This window comes from Neomonachus schauinslandi, chromosome 6 (assembly GCF_002201575.2).
Source record: "Neomonachus schauinslandi chromosome 6, ASM220157v2, whole genome shotgun sequence".
Classification (NCBI taxonomy): Eukaryota; Metazoa; Chordata; class Mammalia; order Carnivora; family Phocidae; genus Neomonachus; species Neomonachus schauinslandi.
Window position 1 is genome coordinate 121726500 of NC_058408.1, and position 14153 is coordinate 121740652.

The 14153-nt window shown below is 41.9% G+C and overlaps 1 protein-coding gene across 1 annotated transcript in view; it reads left to right on the forward strand.

Moving 5' to 3' along the window:
• Nucleotides 1–14153, forward strand: part of PLCE1 (phospholipase C epsilon 1) — a 272899-nt gene that overhangs the window by 140459 nt on the left and 118287 nt on the right. Inside the window, exon 3 of the mRNA XM_044916220.1 lies at nt 10153–10469. Within this exon, the coding sequence (XP_044772155.1) occupies nt 10153–10469 (317 nt within the window). The remainder of the gene's footprint in view (nt 1–10152; nt 10470–14153) is intronic.

Consider the following 14153-nt stretch of genomic DNA (forward strand, 5'->3'; position numbering starts at 1 on the left):
AGGAACACAAGCAGGGGGAGTGGGAGAGGGAGAAGCAGGCTTCCCGCGGAGCAGGGAGCCCAACGCGGGGCTCGATCCCAGGACCCTGGGGTCATGACCTGAGCCGAAGGCAGACGCTTAACGACTGAGCCACCCAGGCGCCCCTGAGTAAGATTTCTGTAGGTACTAGTACATAGTAAGTACTAGGTATTATCTATTTCCTAATAATATAGTAAGTAGTGGGACCCCTGGGTGGCTCAGTTGGTTAAGCGTCTGCCTTCGGCTCAGGTTATGACCCCAGGGTCCTGGGATCCAGTCCTGCATTGGGCTTCCTTCTTACCGGTGAGCCTGCTTCTCCCTCTGCCTGCCATGCCCCCTGGGTGTGTGCTCTCTCTCTCTCTGACAAATAAATAAAATCTATAATAAGTAGTCATTATTATATATTATATAATAGTTGATTTATGATTATTATTATTGATGGTTATAATTATAGCAGAGAGACACAAAATCCCTTAAGGGTAATTAGTGTATGTTTAAGTAGCCCAGCCAGGTCGGACTCTGGAGTTCAAGTGGCCTGCATGGGCTCGGTTCTAGAATCATCCACATCTACTGGGTCAACTACCCCTGAGGAATTTGCTGCTGAGTGGAAGGGCATTAGATTGTCACCAACACTCCAACTTCCCTCCTGTTGCCTTTGAGTTACTAATGCCATTCTCACAACACCATATCCCAGCTTGCCATATGAATTTTAGCTCAATTAATTTTGTTTACCCAAAGTAGTCAGAAATAGATAGGTAGTCAATGAGAGACACTGATAAAACTGTTAGTTGATGTGCTGTAAAAAGAAAAGAAACTTCTGTTGCCTGGAAGCTTCCCAAAATGGGTAGGGACCTGTTAGTAGATAACATAATAAGCATAATGTGATATATTTATAATAACCTTTATCACAGTGTTATTTATGATGATAAGACATTATAAATGTAACATTGACTACTAGAGAGCCATTAAAAATATTAGAAAGCTAGTTTTAGAGCTGGGGAAATGTGAACTGGAGAGTATGTTTTTTAAAAAGGTTAGAAAAAAGTATGTGCTCTGATCCCTAACTTGGTAAATACTGTATTTGTAGAAAAAAATCAAACACATGAGATGTTGCAACAGAAATATTAACAGAGATTATCTCTGGGTATGGGATTATTGATTATTTTAATTTTCCTCTTTATGCTTCTCTACGTTTTCGATACTTTCACAGTGAGCTCATATATCTTTGGAAATCTGAAAAGCAGAAGTTATTTTTTCTTTTTTTTTTTTTTAAAGATTTTATTTATTTATTTGAGACAGAGAGAATGAGAGAGACAGAGAGCACATGAGAGGGGGGAGGGTCAGAGGGAGAAACAGGCTCCCTGCCGAGCAGGGAGCCCGATGCGGGACTCGATCCAGGGACTCCAGGATCGTGACCTGAGCCGAAGGCAGTCGCTTAACCAACTGAGCCACCCAGGCGCCCAGAAGTTATTTTTTATTAATAATAATTGTCAGATTTTTTTTCTGCTCTGAGGCTTTTCAGTCTACTAAACTGTTTTATCTGAATATGGCTTAATTTTCAATCTAAGCATATTGTTTTTTCTTTTTTTCCTTAAGTACCAATTTAGAAATAATATGCTTCGTTGATTTTGTGAACTTATCTTTTTCATTGTAGTACTGAGGGCAGGCCAGACACATTTGTTACAAGATTGATTTGTTACTCTGAAAACCAATAACAAATAATGAGAAAGAATCACCAATTACCTAACCTTTCTCTAAACCCATTTACTTCCCTGTTGAAAAGCAATTTTCAACTCTGCCTGAGATTAGTGTCTTTAAGCCAACTCCTAATCTTTTATAAAAAGAAATCAACATCCTTCTTCTCCTGTCTTATTTTATAATTGGAATTGTACCACTCAATGTCTGTTATATGTGCAATTGATAAATCTAATGCTTAACTTAAAAAAAATAGACTGTCTACAAAATTAACTGAATCAAAGAAAAATGGATACAGTAGATACGATAAAAAAATTTTCTACTTTCTTCCCTAATTTTAATTTGAAGTAACTTTTCAAGAGCAATATTGTGATATTTATTGGAAAAAAATCTGAACAGCGCAGATGCTGAACCAGGTTGTGTCTGTGAAAGGACTTGAGGTTTTTCCTCTGGATGATTTTTTCAGATATCATTTTGATATATTTTTTAAACACTGTCGTGTGTACAGTAGAAAAAAGTTAAACAAAACAAAATGTGCCATCTATAAACATTGTTATTAGTTTGATGTGTACTGGACAGATATGCAAACATATACCTACATTTGTAAAATTATTTTCCTCCAGTAGGATCGTATTTTGTTGTTCCCAGCGTGGTTTTTTTAACCTAAATTTATCATGAAAAAAATGTCAATGTCAGTACATATAAATTACCTCACTCTGTTTATATTTTTACAAGAATTTCTGTCAGATAAAATCCTAGAAGTGGAATTGCTAGGACAAAGTGTGTACTGTGTAAGTTTTGGTTTGCCTTCCCAGAAAGCTTATGCCCGTTTCACCAGCACTCACGGAGAATGAGAATGAAAAGTAATGTTTCAGAAGCAGAGCTACATAGCAGGTCCTCCCAAAGGTTTGCCTTGGTTCAAAAACAAACTCACAAATAAATGCGAAGTTACCATCAAAATATAACACAAGTACTATGCTCTATATTTCACTGAAGTCAGATTCCTGTAAGGTCTAATCCTGCTATTAAACAATAAAAATTGAATTGAGTCAATTGAAGATCTAGTGGCTTTATTAAGTGACTGATCTGTGAATCGGACAGTGTCCCATCTAGCAAGTAGAGTTGCACAAAATGGAAATTTTTTAGGGGCACCTGGGTGGCTCAGTCGGTTAAATGACTGCCTTCGGCTCAGGTCATGGTCCCAGGGTCCTGGGATCCAGTCCTGCATCAGGCTCCCTGCTCAGCGGGAAGCCTGCTTCTCCCTCCCCCACTCCCCCTGCTTGTGTTCCCTCTCTCTCGCTGTGTCTCTCTCTGTCAAATAAATAAATAAAATCTTTAAAAAAAAAAAAAAAGGAAATTTTTTATAGGGAGGTGGGTGAGGCAAGAGGTTATTAGTAAAAGAAAAGAAGGATTGTTGCAAGCCAGATCACCTTCCCTTGGGGAAAAGGGCAGGGGGTCTTATTAGGTGGATTACCTCATCTTTGTGTGGGGTGGGGGGCAATAGAGAGGGCCCACGTGACAAATGACCTCGTGGGTGCTGACCAGAAAATTCCAGATTGATTGGCTTAAAATCCCACTCCTGGAGGGGTCGACACTGCAGTTAAATCCTGGTTTACTCTCTTGGTGGGCAGATGACTCCACCGAGGGCCTGTGGCTTTTTTTTTTTAACAGACTCAGCAGGATATCGGGGACTCCATCTTCCTTGCAGAAGATCCCTCAGAATGCTGAGGGTAACAGAGGGCTGACCTTTGGAGTCAGAGCTGAGTTGTAGTTCTATCCCCCTCTCAGTTGCAGAGTGTCTTTAGACAAATTGCTTAACATCTCTGACGTCTGTTTTGCCATCTATAGAATAGGGATAATCACCCTTGCCTTACAGCATTCTTTGTAAGAATTAAATGAGTTTCTTGGTGCCAAGAGCTAATAAATGGTGAGGAGCAGGAGGTCGGTGAGGAGCTATTATTCAGATGCTAGAAAAGGATTAGGGTATTAGCTGAGGGCATCCTGGATGATAAAGTTATTAAAACATTTGCAAAAATCCTTGATGAAATTGCTAACATTCTAGTTAGTATATGCTATGTAATATTACACCTTCTTCCTCCATCCCCCATTTCCCTCCTCCCCTACCCTGCATTATACTGATCCTCTCCTAGAATGTAGTTATGTGAACAAGGATCTTTTCTTTTTCACTAAATCCCAACATTAGTGTAGCCTGAAACAAAGTCTCGCACATTGTAGGCACCCAATAAATGAATGAATGAAATTTCTACTTGAGCCTTTCTTCAACCATTCAGATGTATTGGCAGCTAATAAGGCTGGCCCTTGGACAGAGATCACACCCAAGGTAACTCAGGCTTGGCTTGGGGTAATGCAGAGTCCTGGGCCAGGAGCCAGAATCTTCTGGTTCCTGCTCAGCTTTTGCCAGTTCCAAGGCTGACAACTCATGAACTGGGTCCTTGGGCAAGTCACTTAGCAGCTTAACTCAAGCTTTGTAAAAAATAACATTAGCAATGCCTGCCTGTCATGACATCCTCACATTATGCAAGAGATTAAATGAGATTCCTTGGTAAACTCTAGGTTTTTGTGTAAGGCATAGCAAGAAAGACCAAATGCTTTTCGTTTTGATTGGGACCAAAAAGCAAAGAGAGAAATAAATGGGAAGTGGCAGATTTTACTGGGCTCGAGCCCAAGCCTGAGGCTTTGACCCAAACTAGCATTTCTGAGCAAGTGCAAACTCTGAGGGAAGATGTGGATTTTGGGGGGAGGGAGTTCCCCAATGGCACTGTGCCCCAGGGCATTGGGTGAACAGTTATCAAGGAAAAGTGCTTCCCAAGTTTAGAGGCTTTTCTGGATATTTCTGGACTGCACAATATGCAGACAGCCCCTGGAAATGGCAGCTTATAATCAAAATCAGGGGCTTTCTGAGTACCAGACAGGAAGCCAGGAATGAGAGGACTCTGGGGATGGCAGGGGGGATGCCACTCAAGGGAAGCCATGGGCCAGATTTCCCTCCCTGGAGGCAAAGTGATTGCCTAGATCCAACCAGAGACCCCAAAGTCTAGGGTGATATATTTTTATGTAGATATTTAGATCCTCCCACTACCCACATGGTTTCTTCATGGACCACACCTGTTCTGTAGTGCCTTCTGGAAAATAAAGCTTCATTCCTTATTTTCTACAGTGATGCTCCATCTCTTCTAATATATGCTGCAGCCATCAGGAATAACCTGCAGTTTTCTAAATAAGCCACAGTGTCTCTCACCCTCTGACCTTTGCATAGAGTTCCAGCAACAAGGCAGACTAAACTTCCTTGGACACTAACTAACCTCACAAACACCTTAAGCCCTGTTCCCCCAGTGAGAATCACTGAGTATGATGATATAAGTTGTGAAGGTGCTGTAATTCCCACATAAACAGTATATAGACAAGGTTGAGGAGAGCTACTGTGTGCTATGATAGGATAGTCCTCTTGTGGGAATTATTAAAGACTCGGAGAAGTCCTGCAGTTACAATTGAGACTGTGGGGGACGAATCTTGCTTAAATTTGTTTAACCCAGTATGTCTCTAAATTATTAACGAAGGAACCATGCTCTGCATAAATTCAGTGTAACACTCTTTGGAAAATACTGGTTTAAAGCATGGGAACGTTCTTTCGAACTTATAAGAAGGAAAGGAAAGGGCACCTTAAGTTTCTGGGTCCTATATTCTAATGCAGTTGTGCTGGTTGAAGTGATGATTCCAGACTAAGAGGGAGAGGTGTTCACCCTCTAGGGTTAAATCCTTCATCTCTGGAGTTTGAAGAGTTTATTTTATCAGATCATTCCAAGGAAACAAGCACAAGAAGTTGATTTATACTGACTAATATTGCTCAAGATGCCTCTAAAAACGAGAATGAGAGTGTGGCATTCTGTTGTTCCATGAGGTTATATGCTGAGCGATCAGGAACATGAGCTCTGAAGTCCAGTAGACACTGATTCAAATCCCAGCTCCCAGCTTACTTCTTCTGTGACCTCATGTGAGCCTCACATCATAATACTATCTACCTCCTGAATTAATCCATATAAAATACTTAGTTCAGGAAGTTAATAATTAAGCAGAGAATCAGAACTTGCCGACACTGTGTCTCATGGTAAATATTTCCAGGTTGTGACTGTGTCTAGAGATACAGCCCTATTCTACTGTAGAATAGCTATTAACTGAAGAACATAGAGCTGAGAGCAAACCTTGACTGTGATTAAGGTGGATAATTTTATTCACCATACGTTTTCTAAAAACTTTCTCACAAGAGAAGAACTGCAGCTTCTAGAGGGCTTTATGAATTTTGCTCCACAACCAATGAGGAAGTGCCAGGGGGTCATAGAACGACAGGGTCTCCCATCCATCGTAGAGTTGCCCATCTGGCAGAAAGGAGGGTGTGATGGTGATGCAGAGCCGTGAGTTGGGGCCATGTGGCATGGGAAGGGGAAGAAGGAGATTATAAGGAGCGCCCAGCAAGAACGAGAGAAAATGGGAAGTTTTTAACAGCTGCTAAAAGTTTGGAACTTGTGGGGTGCCTGGGTGGCTCAGTCGGTTAAGTGTCTGCCTTCAGCTCAGGCCATGATCTCGGGGTCCTGAGATCGAGCCCCATGTCAGGCTCTTGCATGCTTGTGTGCACTCTCTCTCTCTCTCTCTCTCTCTCTCTCTCTGTCAAATAAATAAATAAAATATTTTTTAAAAAGTGTGGAACTTGTGGGACAGAAAATTATGTCCCAAGATTTCTGGGATGATTGTTTGTAGGGCATGATATAAAACCCCTGAGTACTTCTGCTTTAAGGAAACCTACACGAAAGGTCTACATTATGTTTCAAGGTTTCTAACATCAGATTTGCGTTTCCTTTGAGTGTGCTGTCATGCTTATCCTGAGACACATGGGGCTGTGGCATTTATGAGGGTTACAATGACCAGGCTTCTTTTTTCTTCTTTCATTCAGTTTTTTTAGGTCTCCTTTATTGCTGTTTCTCACCAGTCACTAGATTCTTTATTCATTGTAACAGCATGTGATTCCTATCTCAAGATAAATTGCAGTTTATAATATATTATCTTACGTTATTTATATCTTTTATTACATTATCTCTTCTCTTACATATTAGATAAGCGATTTCACAAGATTTAGGGGTTACTATTATTTCCATCATAGAGTGTTGTACTTTGAAATCATGTTTCAGAGTTGGTTACTTCTGGGAAGACTTCCCATATAGGGCTAATTCCACTGTACATATATTATCAGTATCTGAAGCTGCAATCTGCCTGTCATCAGACCACATTCTGAGTCAATTTTCAGGAAATCCAGTAATTTCTAAACTATTCAGAAAGTTGGAGAGCATAGACCATGTAGACTTGAGCACTTGCCATATTTTAATTATTTTCAAATAAGAGCTTAGAGAGAACCAAATATAATTTGGCTGTCATTGTTTTCCACTGAAGTTGATTTTTGTAGTTTGGCCCCAAAAAATGGATAAAAATGGTTACAATAAATCATTGTACTCTTTACTCACCCGTTCACCTTTTAGAATCAAAGAGAAACAAAAATTTGGATACTACGGTTTTTACACAGAAGATGAAACAGGGAGTTCTGACTGGAATATATTTAAAATAGGATCAGGCTTGCATCAGTGGAGAGCAATATTGTTCAAACTTTACAGTTTTCTCCTCATGATTTTTTGTTAGATTGTCACTGAGAGCATTCCTGCAAAAGGGAAACAACTCAATTAAACAGCAAATGTCACAAGAATTTTTCTTGAGCTATGCTTCAGAGGTGGCGGGTGGGCTGCATGGGAGAGGATGGGGTGAGGGAAGAACATCAGAGCCCAGACCATCAACAGAGATGCCCTGTCAACAGGGTGGTCTAAGAACTAAGAGCTCCCAGTTTCCATTTTTCTCTCCCACACCATTATTTGTTTATTACTTTGGGCAGAATGTATGGCCTAGTCTTTGGATCAGAAGATATGGTCACCGTACCTACCAGAGGAATATAGCTTGCTGTGCACAGAAGGTACACAGTGAAGGGAAGGCTAGAGAAGATTTGGAGTTTAAGAGAGAAGGGAAGTTGTATGGGGTAAGGGTAACCAAACACTTGGGTAGGCAAAGAAGAGTCCGCAGAGAGAAAGGGACTGATGTTGGAGACAACCACTGAGGCAATTTGAATAGACTTAATCACAAACCTAGGTGTGCCTTGGGTAAGAGGAGGCACACAACTTTCTCAGAGAAGGAGAAGAAAATAGAAAACATAGAGGCATTTTACCTAATGGAAGGAGTCCTGACGTTTGTCAGTTACCATCGTGTAGTAAACATGTGGTAAGCATCAAACACAGTAGCTACACTAGCGGTAAGCACAGCATCATGTTTAAACTTGTCAAATCACTATGTTGTATGCCTGAAACTAACATAATGTTGTGTGTCAACTACACTCAAGTAAAAACAATTAAACAAACAAACAAAGAAAAAAGAAATGATCAAATCAATGTAAGGAAAATAAAGGTGGGTTTGGGAGTGTGAGAAGAATAGAAAGGCTCCACTGCAGAGGTAAAGAAGACAGTGAGTTATTTAGGAAAAAAATAAATAAATTCATGTCAAGTCTGAAGCTGCCCTGAGGGCCCAGCTGAAGTTAGATAATCCAAAGTAGCAAGGGTTCCATCACTAAGTAGCAGCAATGTCAGTGTCATCATATAGCAGCCCAGAAGCCAAGGATGGATGGTTGAGTTTAGGATTCAAGATTGGGAAGTACACGTGGCGGAAAGTCAAGGAGACTTGGGATGGCATCCTGGGTGCTGTGGGCGCATGTTAAAATGCTGACCATATACCCAAACCAAGACCAAGGAACTGGAAGTCTGTCAAGGACAGAGAAGGTTTAGTAGAAAGGATGGGAGGGAAAAGGCAGTCAAATTCAAGGTGGAGGATTTCAGAGTTCAGTACTACAGAGATGGAATACTTTGGAGTGACGATTCCAAGGTTGTCTGCAGTAGGGATTTAAAAAAGAGTCAAGGATGCTGAGATCTGAATGTTGATGAAGTCCTCCTTATGAACGGTGCCGTTGTCCAGTGTCCAAACAAGTGACAATCAGCAGTGAGGAATGCCAGCCATCAGAAGGGCTTTATTCTGCCAAAGGGTCAGTGAGAATGTTTTAAGAAATCAGGAATGTGAGAAAGATCTGGAGAAGTAGAATGTGGTCCCCTCATGGAGCACTATGAGAAGCGTGAAGTGGGGCTGGCCAGGAAGAGACTGTCGGGAAGTAAAAGGCGCGAACTGGATAAGGAGTGAGAGCAGTTTGGCCCACGGGGCAGTGTTTCCTGAAGGGCTCCAAGCAGCACTAGTCTCACAGAGTGACCTAGTAGGTGTGATGTAAAGTGTGCTCTGGGGAGCACTGAATGAAGCAATGGAAATGGATTTCTTTACTGCAAGACCCCTTAGAGCCTTTAACAGTATACCTGTGCACCTCATGTGTTTCCAGGAAGAGGATTTGTGACATGAATATATGACATTTCCCCAACTTAGCCACAAAACTGGTCATACTTTGAGAAATTCTTTTGGAGGGCTCATCATAGATTTTCAAAGCTTTTTGAGTGGATGGACGGACAGATGGATGGTTAAGTTAGATAAATGAATGAATGACTCGTAGGCAGGAAATTAAGAGACAGATGGGAGGAGTGGTCAAATAACGTGAATTTGTGCTAAGGGAATAATTTGGAGCCTATGAGTGCATTTGGTCCTTCTGTCTAGTGCACTTGCTGCTCTCTCTTCCTCACCACCTTCTTACTGCCACTTGTGGAGCAGGGAATAAGATTTATTTTATTTATTTAGATACATCTCCTTACTACCTGTTCCTCCCTTACTTTATAGGTGGTTCTGTCCCTGCAAACCCCCAAATGGTTCTCAGTGGAATCACTGAGAGTAGAATATCGGCAGGTATACTATGAAGTTTTGGACCTTGTATGCATTGGGTCCCTGGGGTCTCCTGCATGTTTACACACCACGTGTATATGTGTCCACATGCCTCCCCCTACCCCCTGCCACAGCCTTCTTTCCTCTTCCACCTCGGGTGCTGTGCCCACACCCACCCTCATTCTGCTTCACTCTGATGGTTAGCACTGGAGAATGCAGAAGCAAAGAAGAGACTTCTCTACTACTCTGCAAAGTGTCATAGTGAACTGGTTAGAGAATGGTATGTTAGATCAATTCTCCTTCTAAAAATGGGGAACTGAGCCTTCACCCATGCCCCAGGGGGCAGGAGCAAGCAGGCAGGACAGTTATCAGAAGGGTCTCCATACCAAGGAAGATCGTAGAGAGCTATTCACCAAGCAGAAACTTGATTAGGAAACCTGTAAGATTTTGAATGGCTCTCAAGTAAATATCTGTTGTAGGGATATCAACCTTGATGTCACCATAACTTTTGTTGCTTTATTTTAGAACGCCAGCCAGGCACCTCCATGGCCAATTCCAGTGCCCTCCCTTCAAGTTCAGCTGGGATCAGCAAGGAGCTGATTGACCTGCAGCCCCTCATTCAGTTCCCAGAGGAAGTCGCCAGCATCCTGATGGAGCAGGAACAGAACATTTACCGAAGGGTCTTGCCAGTTGACTACCTTTGCTTCTTGACCCGGGACTTGGGCACTCCGGAATGCCAGACATCCCTGCCCTGCCTCAAAGCATCCATCTCAGCTTCGATTCTTACCTCCCAGAACAGAGAGCACAATGCCCTGGAAGATCTGGTGATGAGATTTAATGAGGTAAGAAGCCACTTGGAGATGTACTTGTAATTGACACTCTAGTAAGTGATTTTTAAACGTATTTCTCCTCTTCGGTTTGTCTGTTATTGGTGTCTCATCTGCCTGTTGGTCCTGCCATGTCCACAATGGCTGCTTTGTTTGCAAGCAATGAGATCGATGACACATTGTCATCCTCCCTATCATTGCCCTAGGCCTAACTGTTCCTATCCTTACCTCTCTCTTCACAAAGTGCATGGGCCTTCTCCCTTTGGACAACCGGTCCCTGCCCTTTTCTCTGCTCTCTTGCCAAAATATTCTCCCCAGGCTCATTTTCCAGTGTTCCCCCCACGTTGTACAGGTGCTTTTAAGACCAAATGTCTCAATTTTGAATTTTGACCACGTGATCCCTGGCCATGGGATCTGTCTAACCCACCCCCTCTTCCACTCTCGGGCCTTCTCAGCAGAAATGTAAAAACCAATGCACCTGGGTCAGAAGCACGGGGAGGAACGTGGGTTCCAGGGGCACTTCTGTTCCCTGCACCCCATCAAGATCCTCAACACCAGCAAGTCCCTCCAAGGCCTCTGAGACCTTACCATAAGCCAGTGCTGGAAAGGACAGCTGTGACCAGAGTCTGGGAACACTTGAGAAGAAGGCACTGTAAGAGGTCAAGGGGCTGGGGTGGCGGGGGGAGAGCCAAGGGCTGGCATCATGTGGCCCTGGAACAAGGAGGAGGGACAGGAGGGAAAGGCAGGTCTCCATTCAGTATATCTGTGATGGACGGAGGGTCCATCAGACTTTGTTACTTAAACCCTTTCCAACTGTGGCAGCTCACCTTGCAGCCTCCACAGCCTGCCAATCCTGACCCCAATGATGGTTGTAAATGTCAGTGACCTTGATAAGGCCCAGTGGATGCAGAAGTTTTAGAGGCTGAGCCCAAGTAGTTCTGTGCCCAGACATGCCCCAATCACCGTTCCTCAGAGGGAGGTCTGTTATCCATAGGAATCGCTGATACCGTCTGGCTGTCATGCTCATCATTTTACACGTACCATTTATTTGCTCCTCACAACAACCCTGGGAGACAGATGCTCTCATTAGGCCCATCTTACCAGTGGAGACACTGGGGCATGGGGAAATGAAGTCATTTGCCCAGAGTTACATGGGTGGTAGGTAGCAATAGTGATATTCAGACCTACATAGTCAGGCCCCAAAGCCGTTCTGTGAACCACTCCACTCCCACCTGGATCGGGCTCGTGTTGAGGGGTGGCACCTGGCCCCACTCCAAACTGAGCAACACTGACTCTCTGGGAGTCCACTTGAGAGCCCGTGAACCACACTGCCCCTAAATTGCTTTTTAAAATAAATCTGATGTTCTTGATTTTCCTTACTGATAAAACAGGGTAGAAATGGAAGTTCCAGTACATTGAGTGTTTTATTTGTGGATTTACTGTATGTTGTGTAGTGCTTTAAACTTCCAGATCTCCTTATTCTCACAGCCTTGGGACCTTATCCTTGTCCGTTGTGGTTGTGGTTGTTTTAAATTCTACCTGAAGTTTTACCTTGCCTGAACTTTTAAAATCTAATTTTAAATTAATTTTGGAGAAAGAAAATTTTGGTTTCTTCCATTCACTCCCATAACCTCAAGAATCAAAGATGAATCAGTGATTTCACTAATTCAGAGTTAGTGATGATACAAAGCACAGCTGGGTTGAGGCATGCTTTGGACTATCTCTGAAAATAGTTTAGCTAAGCAACTTCAGAACATAAACAAGATTTCTGGGAAAACACTTAAACTACTTAAGAGAACAGTCTGTTTTCAAGTATTCTCAAGCATCTATTTTCATACAAATTATGGATACTGATTAAAAATCAGTCTTACGTAGTCATTACAGGCAGATCCGAAACGACCTCTAGTAGGCAACACTGGGCTAGCTAAATTCTAGTTGCTTTCTATACCTTAGTGTAGAAAGGCTGCATTACATTAAAAGAGAATTCTTAAATTAGGATGTTCGCCTATTTAGAAGGGTCTTGCCTTCAGAGTAGTATGGCTTTACCTTCTATAAGGAAAAGGGAGGACAGGAGCCAGCATTTATTTACTAGGTGCTATGGACTGGACATTTTCACATTTCTAAATCCTATTTAATCCTCATGATAGTTGTGTAAGGCTGTTGCCATTCTCCCTGACTCACAGATAAAAAAAGTGAAGCTTAAGTAACAAAATAAATGATAGTATTGGATTATAGTTCATAGAATAAGTATTCTTGAGTCCATACTGATAAAAATAAATGAATACATTCATTAATGGGAGGGGAGGGGAAGCTCTTAATTATAAAAGAATCTAATTAATAAATGTAGAGGGATGAAAGAAATAGGAAATCACCTTGAGGACCCCCCCCCCAGCAATAAATTGTTACAAGCAAGAACCACTAAAACAAACAAACAAAAAAAACAAGAACCACTGATGAATGCTAATATTTTGGGGCAAAAATACAATGAGAAAAAAGATATTGGCTTAGTCTAAAAGTATCTCTCCACAAGACGTGTCTGGCTGACTCGGTTGGCAGAGCATTTAACTCTTGATCTCAGGGTCATGAGTTCAAGCCCCACATTGGGTGTAGAGGTTACTTAAGGAAATAACAAAATAAATAAAAAGTCAGAATATCTCTCCATAAAATATTTATTAATTACAAAAGGAAAAATAGAACAGTGGAAAAACCCAGTAGACACCACTTTAGTAAGTGTTCAAGGTCACCATGACCAGTAAGAAGACATATTGACAGATAACTCTTGGCTGTGGTGCACTGGGAAGGGCATGACATCATCTCTGTGACGTTCTTGACACCAAAATAAATAAATAAATAATGCATAACCTAGATCTAATCACGAGGGAAAAAAACCATCAGACAACCCCAGATTGAGGGACATTCTACTCTTCAAAAGTATCAAGGTCATGAAAGGTATGGAAAGACTGAGGAACTGTCAAAGACTGGAGGAGACAAGGAGACATGATAACTAAATACAGTGGGGGAACCGACTGGATACAGGGCTAGGAAAAAATATATTAATGGGGAAATTAGTGAAATTCTAATAAGGAATATGGCTGTATTGTATTAATGGATCAATGTTAATTTCTTCGTCTTGATAATGGTACTATGGTTATGAAGGATGCTAATATTAGCAGAAGCTGGGTGAACTGTATACAGGAACTTTCCATACTATTTTTGCAACTTTTCTATAAATCTAAAATTACTTCAAAATAAAAGTTAAAAAAAAAAAGCTAATGCAGCTCAGAGAGGTTGAGTCACTTGTTCAAGGTCACACAGTGGCTGAGTGAATGTCAGAATCCAGATGTCTGTCTTCACAGTCTACTCTCTTCTAACCCAACTGCCTTGCCCCTCCTCTCTGCTTAATTATCAAGGTCAAGTTTGTAGTACCAGAATTGCTGATTGAGAATTTAATTAATCTTTTTTTTTTTAAGTTATTTATTTGACAGAGAGAGACACAGTGAGAGAGGGAACACAAGCAGGGGGAGTGGGAGAGGGAGAAGCAGGCTCCCCGCAGAGCAGGGAGCCCGATGCGGGACTCGATCCCAGGACGCCGGGATCATGACCTGAGCCGAAGGCAGTCGCTTAACTGACTGAGCCACCCAGGCGCCCAAGAATTTAATTAATCTTGAGTCTCCTTTCCCCTCTCTTTCTACTTCCTTT